Source organism: Acromyrmex echinatior, chromosome 18 (assembly GCF_024713525.1).
Source record: "Acromyrmex echinatior isolate Ae372 chromosome 18, ASM2471352v2, whole genome shotgun sequence".
NCBI classification, from domain to species: Eukaryota; Metazoa; Arthropoda; class Insecta; order Hymenoptera; family Formicidae; genus Acromyrmex; species Acromyrmex echinatior.
In genome coordinates this window covers 1,765,885-1,784,035 of record NC_141869.1, presented here as the reverse complement: position 1 = coordinate 1,784,035, position 18,151 = coordinate 1,765,885, and the positions used below count along the sequence as shown (strand labels likewise).

General features: G+C 34.2%; 1 protein-coding gene across 2 annotated transcripts in view; it reads left to right on the top strand.

The window, feature by feature from the left end:
• The window catches only part of sima (HIF-1 transcription factor component sima), a 47,049-nt gene extending 29,153 nt beyond the window's left edge, over positions 1-17,896 (top strand). For both annotated transcript variants that reach the window (XM_011058937.2, XM_011058936.2), the window contains exons 8-14: positions 8,960-9,407; positions 10,240-10,492; positions 11,010-11,362; positions 11,454-11,692; positions 11,891-12,030; positions 12,215-12,753; positions 14,659-17,896. In XM_011058937.2, coding sequence (XP_011057239.1) covers positions 8,960-9,407; positions 10,240-10,492; positions 11,010-11,362; positions 11,454-11,692; positions 11,891-12,030; positions 12,215-12,753; positions 14,659-14,970 — 2,284 coding nt within the window. In that variant the 3' untranslated portion in view covers positions 14,971-17,896. The remainder of the gene's footprint in view (positions 1-8,959; positions 9,408-10,239; positions 10,493-11,009; positions 11,363-11,453; positions 11,693-11,890; positions 12,031-12,214; positions 12,754-14,658) is intronic.
• Positions 17,897-18,151: the final 255 nt, after the last annotated feature.

The following is an 18,151-nucleotide window of genomic DNA, read 5'->3' as shown; positions in this document are numbered from 1 at the left end:
GAAAAGAAAGTATCGCCGATAATAAATAAATTCTTTCTCGTGTAATGCATGATAGTTATGTGTGCGGGAAGACGGTGGTCCGTCCATCAATCATCATCGATCAATCCCCGGCGAAGGTGCGCGGTTGTTATCGCTAATCGTTACGTAACGTCTGGCAGCGGCGGTGGCAGGCAACCGAGAAAGAAAGAGTGTCGACAGTTGTACTCGTTGAGACCCGCCGATCGTTCCGGAGCATATTTCGGAATATTTCTGACAAGATAAATGGCGCAACCTTCGATCGTGTATTCTTTTCTACGGAAAATGCGGTGAAGAAGCACCTGCGGTCCTTCGCGTTGTTTCGAGACAACCTATAACAAAGTCTAGCCGCGAGCGATTTTTTTGCCAAAATCCTGTGAGACAGAAAGGTATACAAACTTTCTCTTGTAAATACAGAGTGGTAGTTAAGTACTCTAAAAGTTTGAAGGAGTGAGTTTTCACACTAAACGGTTTAGTTTTAAAAATACAGGTCAAAGTTGAAGAAAAGAATTTCTCGAAAATCAGAATTATTTTAATGAAAATTTTGTATATGTTTGAAGGATGTAAAAATCTCATTAAAATAATTCAAAATCTTTCCTTCAACTTAGACAGCCTGTATTTTTTAAATCAACAATAAACTATTTTGAACATATGCAATGATCAATATTAAGTTTTTGTCTCAATTTAGTGTAAGGAATCACACCTTAAAATGTTTTAAAATACTCAACTTACTCATTCTATGATCCTAATTAAAATTACAGAGCGAGACAGTATAAGTAACTCATTTTCTCCCACCGTCCTATTTATAGGCTAACATCTTTTTAATTTTTTTCTGTATGAATATTCCATATAGAGCATCCAATTTTTTAATACATATAGATTATATATGGAGAAAAAAAAATTAAAAAGATGCCGTCTTATAAATAGAATGAGAAGAAATAATAGGCTAAACGAGATAGTACGATATATATACAGAAAAGAAGTACGTATATCTTTTTTTAATAAGATTTTGATAAAATTATTCTTAGTCAGACTCTGTTACAGGTTCTTTGTGACAAAAAACAATAGGTGGAATAAGTATTCTTTGACAAAAACAATAGGTGGAATTTTTTCTGGCCGGAAATTTCGCTTGAGGACGTTGACCCGCGATAAGATCGCGTATTCATTTAGAAAGGCTTTTAGCTCGTGATCCTTTGGTGATATTGGCATGATGGTTCTCTCTCATCCACGATTTGGCTCTGCGCGATAAATACGCGCTGGGAGTACAGTGTGACCGCGGTTTGACGCGTGTGCTAAATCTCGCGCTGGCAATGTACGCGTCCAAGAATTAAAAGTACATCTGGTTATGTACACGGGGGTTATGCACGCCGGGAACGGACCGTAAACAACGGCCGTAAACATGCCGTGGATGGACGCTGGCCTCGTCTTGCCATCTAAGCGCTAAACGTGGCCCGTCCCGAGCTTTATGAGGACTTATTTACGCTGTGGCCGACTTAGACCCGTTCGGCTCTAAAAGTAGCTATAAGAGTAGCTGAATATCTGCTATTGAGTCTGCTATTTATGCTTGTGCGATCAATGAACATAAATTGAAATGTGTATTAACCTTTAGAGGGTGATGGGAGTCTACTTAAAAAAATCTTACAACTCTTTCTTGGTTAAAATTTGTTATAATCCATTATTTTATTGTATTCCTTGTTCCAAAATGATCATATGACTGTTTCAGTGACATTATGATGCTTTCCGTCCTGTAAAGGTGGATACTGACGCAAAATAAAATTTATTTTCGCATAGTGAACTTAATTCTTAATGTACGTAACGTATATGATGGTGGCTCGCATTTTAGTTTTATGTCTAATGTGATAAAGATTTATGTCGGATAATAAACCAAGTTTTCAGTCTCAATCGATGAAACCGTCGTGAATTTGAAAGCAAAAAGAGACTCGAGGGAAACTTAGGAAACGAGGTGAAAAAGGTTTCATACATTTTTCATGAGTTTAGCAATAACCATGTCCGTCCATTTATCCGAGATGCCCATTTATCGGCGCCAAAGAAAAACCAATTAATTATATTTATAAGAAAATAAAAAACCGTAGGACCATTTAAAAAGTATTTAAAAAGTATCGAAATAATTATGATAATTATGCAATCACGATCAGTGATGATCCAAAGTCAATATCGCGAATGCAGTTTGAAGGATAGAAAGAGAGCATCGCTAAAAACTTCTTTCTTCTCTTAGAAATCTGTAATCGCAGTGTTGCTTTTGGCCCAAGTAAAGGGCTGGAAAAATTAACCCTTCAGTGTCACTTGAAATGTGGCATAACTGGATTTTTTCAGCGTTCTCTTTCAATACTTTTTCCATTGCTTATAACTTATTAATAAAGATACATACGTTTGCTTGGTATCGTAATGTTCTTCAATATATAACGGTTTGATTGAAAAATTTTATAATCTGTTCATTTTTATGAAAGTTATATTCGAAAGTTATAAAGCAATCAAATTAGATTAGATGAACGGCGTACCCAAGTCGTTTCTATAGAGTGGCATCAAAGGATTAACAGAGTCAAATGATTATGAGATTTATGTTTATTTCTATCAATGTAGATTAACTTTAATCTCAGTTTAATTTACTTTTTATCTTTCCCTAGTTCTAAGAATTAGAAAAGGATAAAAAGTAAATTAAACCGAGATTAAAGTTAGTTTACATTGATAGAACTGAACTTTAAACTCGGTATTCATCGTTCTCTTTTAGCACTTGCATTATGCCACGACTACTTCATTATTCTCATAATTATTCCGATCTCTATAAATACTTTAAATGACCTTACGGTTTTCTTTATTTCCTTGCATATTATTATCAACTCAAGCATATCGAGCCTAGCTCAGTCGACCTTGAATCTAGATCATTTCTTGCCGAATGAAAGAATAGTGCAACCGCGAATGGCATCGCGGCATCGACCTCGAGAGCTGCGCCAACCTGGCCGGTGCACTCGCGTGATTGTCCCGATGAACCAACAACAAACCACTCGAATTTCGCGCACGCCCAGCAGCCAGAGATCAGGTTGAGTTAGGTGCAGGTTAAATATGCGGTTGCGAGTATTGAAGAAGGATTAAAAATAGAATGACGGCCGGTTTGCGCAAGCGAGCACGTGGGATTGTTGGGACTTGTTCTGCATATCCTACTACTTCTCTTGTTTTTCCTCAAAGCTTCCTGTACTTCTGACTCCATCAGCTGAAATGCTTCTCATTAGTTATCTTAACAAAAATTGCCATCCGTGACAGCTTCATCTTGCACGAGGAAGTTGCTTAATTTAAATCTGTCGTTTTTTATTTTTTTTTCTTCGCTCTCATTTTCTTTAATTTTATACTAATATTTTCTATTCTATTTTTTATTTTATTTTATTTTTGCAAAATTTACTATTGTGCTTGAATTTATACATATTGTATTCTTTTTGATTTTTCTTAGTAATTTTCTTTAGTTTTTGTAAATTTTCTATTTTCTTCGTCATTCTGCTTTAATTTACTTGTTCTTGGAGGCACATCTCTCTCTTTCTCGTAAAAATTGTATTTGTGTGCTCATTGAATTCGATTATAATCGATTATAATCTACCTATATTTTAGAACTTGTTTTCCATTTATTAGCATGTTATGTACTGTGAACTCTCTTGTGCTTCGGAGGCTTGTTCTGACATCCCAATAAAGTTGTTTATCATATGCAAGGGAAAAAGAGAACAAGGGAAATCTTTTGCCAGAACACAGAAGACATAAATCTGTAAATGATGCGAAACTCGGGATATTTTCAACCTATAATGTAAAATTCGATTTCTCATGCACAGATATTTGATATTAAAAGAGGAATTAATGTCTGGATATTTGTGATTTATGACATGTTGACATTTACGAGTCCATTAAAAAGTATTTTGTTATTATCGTTAATTTTCAACATCAAAATGATTCGTCTGTCGACTTCGCCATTAAATCGTTCGCAAACGGAAATGAAATTCATTGTAAAAAGGTTCATATCTTTCAAACGTAATATATCAAATTATTGAATCTTCTGTCACATTATTGAATATTCCGTCTGCTATTTTAATGCTATTAAGTCCTATTTTAATACAGACAGAGCTATTGGATCATTTTTCATTAAATCTTTCACTTAAAAGATTAAACACTATCATAAAGTTCATTGACTCGCATCTCGATGCAAGATAAAGTACATTTATAAAGATTTTCCATCGGAGAATCTCGTGATTGTTTGTTCGCGTAAAAATAAACTTTATTCAATTATCCACGCAAGAAACGTACACGTAAAGACATCGTTTCTCTCTCCCCTTGGAATTAGATCCAATCGAGAGAGCGAACGGATAAATAGGCTATTTCAATAAATGCACATGCATGCAAACCCCGGTTGTTGGCGAGGAAAAACGGAATATCGGACTCTGCGGAAATAAATTGACAAATAAAAAATCGTTATTACATAAATGAATTGAGAAAAATCGGAAACAAAGGACCTATTTAGAATTTAACTTTTATTTTGGTACGTGGATTAATGTACGAAAATACACTAAGCTTATAAGCTTATAAAAATACGAACGTTACACTGAAAGAAAAGATTGGCTGAATATGGCACAGCACTTTTAATTGGTTGCAGCAGCCAATCTTTTTTTTTGTTTTAGTGTATAAACTAATATAAAATAAAATAATGATATTACAAGAATGACGATGTTACGGTTCAATATTCCGCTTTCAAGCCAGATTTATATGTCCGCGTTTGTCTCAACTATCTTATCGCATATTTAAGTTCTCAGGATGACTTCACGACTGATGTTTGTACTTGAGATATTTTTCGATACCAGATAACACTTCCGTTCGTCCCTCCCGTTCCAATTATTCTTTCATCCAAATTTTTACGACACGCAGCGTACACACGAAATGCGTGTACGCGCCGGTTCTCGCAGTCTAATGTGCGTGTATGTGATTTGCACGCATCCGCGCGTTCCACCACACACGCGTCGCGCACACATTTGGGATCCGCTGGTCAATTTGCGGCAATTACCGAGCTGTTGCGACCGGTTAAAGTCACTTAGTGCTTGCGTAGATACGTGCACACGACGAATCATCCGCGACGAAATCTCGCCGGCGGCGACGCAACGAATCCGGCGAAATTCGTCGAAAGGCACACCGAGAATTCGCGTAAAATCACGTACACGTGCTCGCGTCGCATCAATGGAGCACGTGCGAATCAATGGAGTCTCGAAGATTTCCTCGCCTCGTCGAAAATAAAAATCAGATGTACGGATAAAAGTGAATGTAAAGGGTTGCTTTCGGTGCGACGCAGCTTTGGAGGTTCTCTTGTAATTTGAATATTTTAATAAGATTAGAGAGAGCGAGCGAGAGAGAGAGAGAGAGAGAAGAACGTGTGTGACGTAAGTAATTTAATTAGCAATTTGAGAATAATTTGAATTCCTTATGTTAAACATATTTATTTAATTATTTAATATTATAGCATATGAAAAGCGCGAATTTCATACTTTAAGAGTCATGTGAAGTTCTTCAATTTTCTAGTTATATAACTTTATATTTAAAGACTCCCTTGAGGAACTTAAAATTAGAAGATGGTAGGCGGATATGCTTCTTTCTATTAACTATGCTGAAAAAAAATATTAAATTTTAATAAATATTTGCTTGAGTAATTCTAAGTAAACATTTACTAAATGTAAACATATATTTATTTGATACAAGAATCATTAATTTGTTGTAACTAGCATTTTTTATATTGAGCAAATATTATATTTCCTGTAAGTAAATGTGTTTCCTTACTATTCCAAGATATACAAGTAAAAATTTAATTTTTTTCAGTATATTTCATTTCTTATCTCAGCTCTATTAAGCATAAATATTAACCGATAAAATGTGCATATATAATTCTGTTTAATTGCGTAAAGTAATGTGTGAAATATAATTATAGCTGTTGCATATTGTCAGAAAAAAAATCGTTCGTTCAAGCTGAAAATATTCGAAGCTTGCGATGGTCGAAAGGGTTAAATCGTATACGATATTAGACAAAACATATTGTGCGTTTGTGTGTTTAGCTGAGATATATATATATATATATATATATATATATATATATATATATATATATCCGGGTTATCTTCAGGGTTAAGATCGGGTTAACTTTAACTGTGCTTCGTGTGATCGAAGAAAAATACAAACATAATCGTGTCTACGTAAACAAGCTTAGGAGATCTATTATACCGAACACGCGGCATTGAACGATTAACTGTCTATTCTTTTACTTTTTCGTCTGAAAAAAATCGAATATTTAAAGAGTGAGAATTGAAGTCCATTGCATTTCATTTTCTGTGAACTCTATAATTTTTCAACATCGTATACAAGTGTTAAAATTTTTAATCGATTCTTAATTAAAATTTTAAGTATAAATTTTTTTAAAGTTAATTAGATCAATTCTTAATTTAATTCCTTAAGTAAATTTTTATTTTACTTATTTTTATTTTACTTGATTTCTCGCTACTGTTTTCTTACACGAAAAAGTTTTCTTTTATTAAAACTTGCCAAGATCGTCAGTTTTTTTTTATTTTATTCCATATTTCACCGTCGTATTCTCTTTCTACTTTAATTCCGTTTTGAAAAGTTAAGAATAGCGATACTTTATAAAAAGATCGTGTAGTTAGTGAATCAACAATGTTAACAACAATATTCACAGACATGGAACGGCATGTAACGCTACTGTGACGTAAGAGATAGCTTATAATTGATAATGCTTTATGGTTTAAGAATTAGCACCGGTTTCTTTATACGTTTCACGAGACGACGTATCTTGTCAGTTGTTGAGCAAAAAGATACTCGTCAACAGGAAAATTTTGAAATTCGCGAAATTTCGGAAATTCCAAAACAATCAAGATCGTTGTCTTTCAAAATATTCTGTTGATCGCGATTTTTTCGTTCAAGATATTTCTGATGGATCTATCAAGGCGAGGTAACGCATTTCCATGCGTTCGTTCTAAAAGCGTGAAAAATCATCGCGGCAAAGTGCGACGCGCGGAAAAAGACGTCGATTGGCAGTCACGAGCCACCGGTTACATAAGCACGTTCTCGTGATTACAGCGAGCCTTCTGCCTCGTGCTGAAGGAAAGAGAGAGAGAGAGAGAGAGAGAGAGAGAGAGAGAGAGAGAGAGAGAGAGAGAGAGAGATGTGATCATTTCGCGACAGTCGAATGGATGGAAGGAGAGAGAGAAAGAGAGATAGAGTGCACGAGGGCAACGACGCGCCGTCGTCAGAGAACACGAAAGTCCGAATGGATGCTGAATGATCCGGGACGGCGAGAGTGGTGAGATAGTAATGTGCGTGCAGCGCATGGTGCGTGTTGCGCGATCGGTTTACGCGTGCATCTGCAACTGAGAGGCAGGAAGAAGGTAAAAATTATTTCGAAATTATTTGAAAGTGATAGATATCGATTTTAAATATACATATATATTATATTTAAGTTTAGAAAAATTTAGAAAAATGATATAAATCGAATGGAAAATTCCAAATACTCTTCGAAGTTCTGTAATGTAATAATCCATATTTAAAAAAAAATTACTGTAATTTTGCGACAATTTGTAGACTTCTACTTATTTAAAATTTATTTTGGAAAATGAACATGATTTTTTTCAAACATTCCGAATAGAATTCTTGTTTTTTAATTTCTGTTTTATACATTCTGTTATATATCCGTTTTTCTCTTGAGCATAGATATATTTGTAAACTTCACATAAACCGAAATATTTTAAATAGAGAATTAGGTTAGTGTTAAACAAAGTATAATAAATGCAGTATATTTTTATTGATAATAGAAAAGATATCTTTGAATAACTTCTTGAATAAATTTCTGAAAGAAATCAAAATTATTCGTTATTTTAAATTACAGCTATAACTAATGTTCTAGTTGTAATTTGAAATAATAAATATTATCATGGCTCATGTATTGATATTGTTAAAATCATTTAAAAGTCATTATTACACTTATTATTAAGTGGTATGGAAATCTTTAGTTTTTATTTATTAAGATAAAAAAAAACAATTATTAAACAAGAATTATATTATTAAATTCTCGGAAATTCATTGAAATGAACACATTGCTGCTATTACGTCTGTTTATATATTATCATTAGGGAAACAATAATCGTTAAATTATAATGAGTATTTGACGTTGTGGGGATTTTTTTCATCGCCTCCAAAAGATTTTTCGCAGGCTAATCGCTGTGCCCGTTTTAAACTTCCGGAGTTATGTTTGCCTAATTGACAGCTGCCTGTACATTCCCAGATGTCGGACAGTAGCGAATGATTTCGTGAATGTATGTACACGTGCTTACATATGGAACATTTCGTGATAGACTATATAACAGCAAATTTCGTGCATGCGTGATTTCACGATTGATAAATATCGAGTACGTCTGCGCGGTCTGCGTATCGCGTGCTATGTGTCGTAATACGGTATCGTACGACTGTCACTCGTTTGATAAGAACATTAACCACGCGTTGATCGTTGAAGGGAATTCTTGTAAGAGAATTTAATGGATTACGTACATTTTCATGTATCGAATAACAACGATATAGAAATAATGAGATGAATATTCCTCAACCTGTATCTATCTTGTCGTTAGACATCTTAACTTCCACGAAGAAGAAAAAAAAACTTATTTTCTAATTCATCGTATCATTATTTAGAAAAATTTAATAAGTAAATTATCAGGGAATTCAAAAATCCGATTAAAATTAGATGAAAATCCTCAAGTTAAGCTTCGCGATATCGGTAATATCTTATTATTTCTTCTTGGCGTCCGTTGATCCTTTTCGATCTTCCTAGCCAAGTTTTGGATTAACGAGTCCCAGGATACATGGACACGTTATCCACGTCGCCGGTTCGTGATTTTGCTTACAGTGGGATCGAGCACGAGGATGAGGTATACAGCGTGCGCCAGCTGGCCGCGCGTGACAACGACGCCAATTTGGTGAAGATAGAGAAATCGTTGCCGGTTTTGGTGCCGACCGGTAGTAGTGCTGTATCGACGACGAATTCGAGTCAGGTATCGCTGAACGACGAGGAGAAGATTCCCGTGGAGGAATCGATCGTCGACGACGAGTCCAGGAGCGACGATCGACCGTTCGCCGTCACCGCGTCGATCTTCCGTTCAATCGACGAAAAGGGCGACTGCAAAGAAGATTCGCAGAAGGACGGTGCCTTGCCGAAACACGCCCAGAAAGAAAAGGCGTTCGTTCTCCTCGAAAAGGCTCTCAAAGAGTCTCTGGAGGAGTCGATTAAGGAAAACGATGTACCGGCAACGGTGAACCGACAATCCTTGGCCAAGAAAACGCCCTTTATATTACAGGTACGGTTGATCTTTCTGATGTACGAGCGGTTTGATGTTGGAATTTTGAAGATTTCTGCTAAGAGACGTGAAATTAGAAAAATTACTAGGGATTTCCGGTTGCAAGTTTAATCAGTGTAACTGTTATTATTCTATTATATAATAATTGTTATTTTTAATAAGATATTTGAAATAATATGAATAATTTTCAAATCTTTCTCATCTCTAATTATTGTTTATTGAAAATGTTTGTCGGGTCAGTATCGCTTATCACAATACGTTAATCGCATTGCTTACACATTTCGTTATCATCTTAGGATGATAAAGTAAAAATAAATTGTATTTTTATTTTATTTTATCTCTCTTTCTCCTTTAAAGGAAATATTTCATATTTTGAAAATGATTAATGTTAAACGATTAGCGTAATGGAAATGTCTTATACTTGTATGAGTCTTTACAGAAAAATTACAAATTCAAATAAGGATTAAATTTCTGAAAGTCTTAATTAAGTCTTAATTAAATCTTGTACGCCTTTCTTGTACACTCATCTTGAAATAAATTTCATAAATTTTATATAAGAAGTACAAAAGTTTTTAGTAGTATGAAAATAATTAAAGTAAATATTAATAAGAGATAATATTTAATCAAAATTTTTCAAAAGCGGATATTTTTATGTAAGAATTTAGATTGTAATTTCCATGTTATCTGTCAATTATTATAATCCAAATCTCCGTTGAAAGTACTACTTGATTTTTATAGTGCCGAGTGTAGCAAGCTCTAGGCTGCTTTTTTATATCGAGCCATAATCTTTGGCCTCTTCCCCTCTAGATCGGTCATGCGATCTTTGTTTCAGGGTAAACCGACGGTGGTGAACGATTCATCAGACAGTGTTGAACACCGTGACCGTCCGCAGTCAGTCACGAGACATTTGTTCGTACCGCTCGCGACCTCCGTGCAACAACAAGAACAACAGCAACAACAAGAACAGGAACAGTCACAATTATCCTGTCGTCCGCAAACGGCTACAGCGAGCATTTTCGCGCCTCGTACCGAGGATATGAATAAAGGCTTTTTAACTTTCAGCGAGGATCAGCCGGGTCTCACCAGTGCGTATTTCCTTCTGCGAAAAAAAAAAGTCGAGTCTTTTCCAAAGCGGAGGCTAGAAAAGAGTCGTTGACCCTCATCCGTATTGTCGACTTTTCGCGAGAAAAAAAGAGACTCGAGGAAAAAAGATAAGAAAAGATATTATGACATACGAGTTAAGAATTATTTATCTTTCTGTAACAGAGTATATTTTCGTGACCCGCAGAAATTTTGTATGAAGAAAGATATATGTAAGAAATATGTAATAATTATCACATGATTTTCTAGTTTTTCATTTTCAATCCAATCATATCAGATTTAATTAGGTTACTTAGAATAAAAGTTAAGACTCAAATGATTTTCTTAATGGAACTAGTGATTTAAGATCCTTTTTTTGTATCGAGGTTCAATTTTTCTCGCGATTTATGTGAAAATTTCATTTTTATCCTCCTCTCTGGTCGATGTTTAATCATCTGAAGTCATAAATAATCAATTAGAAAGAAGATCATCATGATAAATCATGTTTTCTCCATTTCTTAGTGTTGAAAGACGAGCCGGAGGATTTGACACATCTCGCACCTACTGCCGGTGACGTGTGTGTACCTTTGGAGGACACTCCCTTCTTATCAGATATGCTGGATGAGTTTATCTTCGGCAATGATAACTATGGCTGTCCTCTATTGAGTCCGGGAGACACTCTGACACCGGAGTTACGTTCCGCAGATCTCTCAGGATCCCTCAAAGATGCAGATCTCGTGGACACTACTACTAGAACCAAGAATGCGGTCGATCGTTTAGCCGATAGTGATCCCTTCATGTACGGCGATTCGCCTGGAAGTCCCTGTGGCATCGATCCGAGCACTGTGTCGCCGTCCCTCTCGAAGTATCGACAAGTGAGCGACAAAAAATTATTTACATTTCAAAATTTTCTTCTCTCAAAAATATAATATTAACGCACATGTATTAATATAATTATCATTTTAGAGTCCTGAGCGCAGCGTGGACTCATTAGGTAGTCCTACAGGAGGTAGTGGCGGCGATGGACTCTCCGAGGACGAGATGCTTATGTTAGGTATCAGCGATAGTATAGGGGATGAAGAATTAGCGCTCAGAGCACCCTATATTCCGATGTCGGACCAAGACGAGGCGTTAGAGTTCCTCATTAATGATAACATGGTAATGTGGAGCTCGTCGCAATCTGCTGACAAAGGATCCTCGAAATGGTGAGTGTCACATTGGATCTAATCAATTGATGATATGAAAATTTGCGCTATAATAATAATTACAAACCATGACTGTAAAATAAATAATTATACAAAATTAAAATATAGTAAAAGCGTGAAAAATAAAAATATAGTAATATTTTTTTTCTGTGTATTTCTTTGTCTTCTGTTTTTATTTTACTATTTATTTTCTGGTAGGTTACTCGACGATCGAGAACGTAATTCCGAATCCAGTCTGGCACAATTACTGCGAACTGATCAAGCAGTATCGCGACGATACAATGATCACGGCGGAGGTTTGCTAAATTCGACGATATTGGGACAAACACCTAGAAAAAGTAAGCATGTGTTTTTTTTCTCGTCCGTTATTTTATTTACTATATTAATTTTATTTTTTTTTTATATTTGCAGATATTAAATTATGTTGATAATGTATTATTAACTTCAACAATTGACTGTAAATATTGTACAATAGTAAATTTACGTGATATAATTAACACACATCTTATTTTGATCTTGCAGACATGCTTTTCGAATCCGATCGATGGTCCTCTAATCAGGAACGTCCTAATAAACGCATTCACTCCGGACTTAATACGGACTCTGAAAACGAATATAAGCGTCTTAAGTGCGAGGACTCGTCATTTGAGCGTATAAATCTTGAAGATACTTTGGTGACGAAGCAACAGCGGCAGTCGATAGCGCTTCACAAGAAGTCGCCGCCGACTTTCGGTAACACCTGTGGCAGCCAGCTTCTGCGTCGCCTCGTCTCGTCACAGATGCCAAATATCGTGTCACAGGTGGCAACTTTGCCTGATAGTAACGGCCATATTCGCAGTGACAACGAACGTCATCGCGAGGACTTTTCGAAGCAGCGTGATAGCGACCTCGATGATATCATCGATTTTGTTGAATCGGAAGGCGACCGCGGTGGGGGAGGAGGCGGAGGCGAAAATCACGGTGGTATCGGTGGCCTAGACAAGATCGATGCAACAAGTCGGAGAAGGAATCCTTCCTGCGGCAGCAGTGTGCTAATGAATCTCCTGGTTTCCGGCTGCGACGTGAGTGCGGGATATGTTTGCTTCGTGAAACCAACGACGAAGAGCATCGGGAACTCGTGAGGACGCTTCCGGGAGGAAGCAAGCGTCCGAAGACCTGCCTCCTTTTGGCCGCCGTCTTGTCGTTGTTGATTTTTCTAAAGCAGAAATTTGCATGCAACATGAAATGAAAAGGTCATCGATTATCACGCGGTTGATTTTCGCCAGATTGAGATTATAGATGGAGAGGATGAGCTAAAGGAGGCGGTGTAAATGCTAGTTTCTGTGGTATTCGATCGCGATTTCAAGCCGATAAAAGGTCTTCCTACTTTTTATACGTCCGCTTGTTCCTCGAGTTTGCATCCGCAAACTCGAAGATCGCGTCTGAGGTTTCAAAATAGAAAAAGGGAAAGTGTAAAGTTGCGTCTTCATAGAAAGAGATGCAAAATGAGTTCGTTGCGAATTGCGAATCGAAGAGAAGGAGTCATAGATAAGCGAGGTAGTTTCGCTTAGTCGTTTAATCCTGAAATGCACTGCGTGTAATGTTTATTTTACTATATAAAAGATATAGTATAGTTTATAGATGACTAATGCTTTTGCTCATATTGAATATAATGAGGAAGGAAAAAAGAAATCTACGAGTTTTATTATAACATTTCTAGAATTGTATGCGTGGTTAGATAATTATGTAAGCAGCATTGCTTTGGAGTGCATCCTAGGATTAAACGAGCTATACTTTAGAGTCATGTTATGTACACAAATTGCAAAGTATATGGAATTGTTGATTGAATGTTATGGAAATACATGGAACATCGAATCACCTGATCAGCTGCGTTTCGTTTCCTCCCACTTTCGTCCTTTTCCGTCCTACTATTCTACGATTTTATCATCAAATCTGTTGCCAAAACTCATCTTCGGACGTTCAATATAATAATTAAATAATATAACAATTAAAATGATTTTATTTTATCAAACTATCATTAGCAATTGAAAGTTTAAAATTCGAATTTCTTTTATAAAAAATTAATATGTTAAATACAAAAATGGTATAAATTATTGTATATATTTTCATTATTTTTGGAAATTTACTTAAGTTTTAGATAGTAATTTTAATAATCTTTAATTTGTGTATATATTTATTATTTGGTTTCAAATTACAAAGTAATATTAAAATAAATTTAAAAAATATAAATTAGACAGATGTCAATTATTGGATAATAATGGGTTATCGGATACATGATCGGTCATCAAATTCTTTAGTTATCTGATAAGAATTATGATCATGAGATGGTTATCGTCTTTATGATCTGCATAAGGCTTACCTTCGTCTAGATCACGCAACACGATAGTCACAGTCGCTTTGCTTAGTAATCGTTCATTTACATTTATGAAACGTCTCTGGAGTCACGCAACCACGAGGAATGGGGCTCTTGAAGAATATTGAGGGCGCTAAAAAGCGGTTTATCGCTTAACGTGTCACTATCAGTATAATCTTCTCTTTATTCTATCCTTTTGTCTTTTCTGTGAAACGCAGCAACGTTTTATTTGTTTTAAGTTTTTCAAGCCAATAAAAACAAACTCATTTATCAGATAGTTAAGCTCTTACTTAATATTAAATTCTAGTTATGAATAATTGGAAAATATAAATTGTAAATATTTATATATGATGATAAAAACCAATAGAAAAGTAATGAATTTTTATTTTAAATACAATTATATATCATTGCAACAATTCTATGTACTTTGACATTTTAAATACTTAAAACGAGAAATCTTGTAATAATCAAATTTTAAATTAGATATCTCTTCAAATAAATTGAAAATTTAATTTGTGCTTAATTGCCAAATTCGTCGACTCGTTCTCATATTTTTTTAAACGTAACTCACGTAAAAGTAGTAGAATCAAATGACAGTAATTTTATTTTTTAGGATCCTTTGATGAGTTCTTGTGATATGTCAACTGTGTTATCGAGTAACCTGACTCCGTTATCCATCAATGTGGACAATCAAATAGTTCCACACTGTGCGAACACAGATGTCATATCTTTGCCCGATCATCTCAGCCCGGACACCAGGAAGCATTTAATCGGGCCCTTTACCGGTGGTGGGGACGAAGGTACTCCTATAGTCTCACCCACGACATCTTTCGACAGCTTTGACTGGATTCGCGATGGATCCACGGGCTTGCTTCAAGTGGGATCAGATCTACTTGGGGGACTGCTGGATCGAAATCTAGTGTGATCCAGCGCGATGCCATTTATGCAGACCTGCCAAAAAATCGATCAGGGAAATTAGAAGCCGGATTTGTTCAATATTCGCTTTTTCGTAACAAGTCTCAGAAATTTTTTTTTTCACTCTTTTGTAACACCATCCGAGTTGTTACTTATTGTAAAAATCAAATTATAATTAAACTATTAATTTTAATTTGTTCTTTCAACGTTACTCGATTTCAGAGTTTGTGCAATATATTAAATAAAGAGCGGAAAAAGGAATTACAGTGCAATCGAAACGTTACGCATAAAGAGATTTTATATGAATCTTGCTTCTAATTTCTGCGTGTAAATAGTCGGTTAATTCCCGGTGCTTTTTAATAATTCGCTAAGCATTCGAAAATCTCAGAAATGCGATAAATGCAGTTTATATTAAATGTTCAAAAGAACGTTCGATTAATATAAAAGTGATGCGACTCGAGAAGACTTAAATCCAGATTAATTGATATTTTTAATTGATATTTGATTTTTTTACACGATGATTTCTTTAAATACTTTAAAGTAACAATCGATTCACGCCACTTCAACGTTCAATCGATACTTTTTTACACAGTTATTTAAAATTTGCAAATATGAACATTTGTGACAATCAAGTGTGTCAACACGTTTCCACGAATTAACAAAAGAGAATTATAATCTGTACAATGACGAGCTGCGTAGCGAATTAAGTTTGACAGGATGATGCCGTGTTGTAAAAATGCGAGTGATATTTTTCAATCAAATCGATCAAAGGCTATAACCGTTTTTATAATGAAAAGAAGACATTTTTTTAATTCTTAAAAATTTTGTTCATCAATATACAGATTTTATTAAAAAAATTTTTTTTGTAAATCAGATTTAATATTTTAGAAAATTATTTTCTGCTATGTGAAATTTAATTTTAGTTCGATCACTTTTATTTGCTTTTAAAAAATAATTTTAATTCGATGCGATAGAATTTAGAATGTAAGCATAATAAAACGTGCATAATTATCAAGGAAAATGGGATATTAGATAAGATGTTATTTAATAATAATAATAATAATAATAAGCATCGAACTTTATGTACTCAAAAATTTTTAGGCATCCAAAACAGTTTCGACTTGAAAAGAAAAACTGAATTATTTGAATATTTTTATTGGAAACTAAAATGTTAGTCTTTTGACAGCTCGATCTACTTTTCTTAAAAGTTGTATATAAACGAGTGCATTTATAAAAGTGGTGAAATCGAATTTGAGAAAGTAATGAATAAACTATTTCATCATTTTGAAATTCAAGAAGGTTAAACGTAATTAAAACATAAAAGAGTAGAGAACTTCTTTCTCACTTTAAAAATGAACATTAATTTTATTTTTAAAAATATAATGTGTGTCAACAGCAAAGAACAAAGTATTTCTGCGACGTCTCTTTTTATACTTCACGTAATTTAATTCTAACATTCCTCCAAACTATGTTTTGCATATCTTCGTAATGAAACAAGCGGAACAATAAGAATGTCGATTATCCGATTTCTCATTCTGATTGTTAAAATTAATAAAACGTGACAAGTTGCTGCGTTTATTATTGCATATCAAATTAGGAAATCGTAACGCCGACTTTTTTTTATGTGGCTGATTATCATCGTTTTTACTAATTGTTGTTATTACTAAGTTTCAATCATAATTCATTTGTTGTTGCTGCACCATGATTATTCGTTGTATACGAATAATTTCTTATGATTAGCATTATGTTTGGCGGTACAATTATTACTGCAGTTACTATCGTCATATAAATTGAGACATATATGTTTTTATATTATAATTTTATTATTTTAATACATTATATTATTACAGGTCTAATTATATTATAATATAGAGTTAATAGATAATTAATTAATAGATAATTGACGGTATGATGTGCATATGATATAAATATAAAAAAAAAGATAATTAATATTTAGAAATAAATATTTCCAAAAAAAGAGTAACATATTTTTTCATTTTTTACTAATTATAATACCATAAATTTTAAGATGAGAGTTCTGTGTTTAAATTAATTTAAATAAAGCTTTCTTAGAATTTTTGGACTGCATCTTTACGAAACTTTATTACTATTCTCTTGATATCTTACTGATTTTTTAAATTTGAAATTAATATTTTCATTTAGTGACAAGTCAATATAAATAACACGAACATCATTCCATCTTTCTTGGCATTCAGAATTTATTATTCAATTAGCGACTCCCTGAAAGTACTGGAGATAATACGGCTTTCATTCAGAGAGTAATAAGAAGATAGGGATGTTTTCCAACAAGAAACACATATACGATGTGACATGGTGTATCATTACATTCTTGTTGTTCGCCAGTGTTAAATGAGGATGAGATGATCACTGTGTTGTACTGAGTCATTTATTGGAAGGTACTCTAATATCAATTGCGCACAAGTCAATCACAGCACGCTAGAAAAAAAACTCGCTGTGATTGGCAGTGGGCAGTGGGCAGTGGGCACACAAAAAATTTAAGGCAGTAAGAATAGCTAAAGGTATAGATGAAGTGATATAATTTTAAGGGAATTAAAATAATAATGCATATACTTTTCAAAATTTTAAAAACCTTAATAAAACTTTAATAAAACCCACATTTGATACTTGTCTTGTGAATGTAAGTGAATATATATTCTTCCATATTTCTCTTTATCACTTATTTATTAAATAAAAACTTTAAGAATTTTGTCTTCCAAGCTTATTACATATACAGATATCTCGGTTTTCTGAGGACATAGCCACTTCAATTTTGGCAAACTGTGAATGACTTATCCTGATGAACCGACAAAATTATTAACATTAATATATTTAAGTTTCGTTTATGTTGACTCAAAAAGAGTCGAAAAAATGTCATTGATGTACAGTTTACTGAATAAATGGTAAAAATTCGTTAATATTTTGTACATTGTAAACCGCACTGTACTCTCATATTAGCCCATTTCTTTAATTATTAGTTATACTTTAAGAATCTTTATAATTTTAAATTTAATAAGATAAACCTACTGCTAGTACCAGAGAGAATATAACAACTCAAAACCTGTAAACGGCAAATGCTGCCGCGCACAAATCGCGCCACTTCTGAAGAAATGGATATTAACTACACAACAACCTTTTCGTGGTGTTCCTGATGGGAAATAGATAGTTGAAAT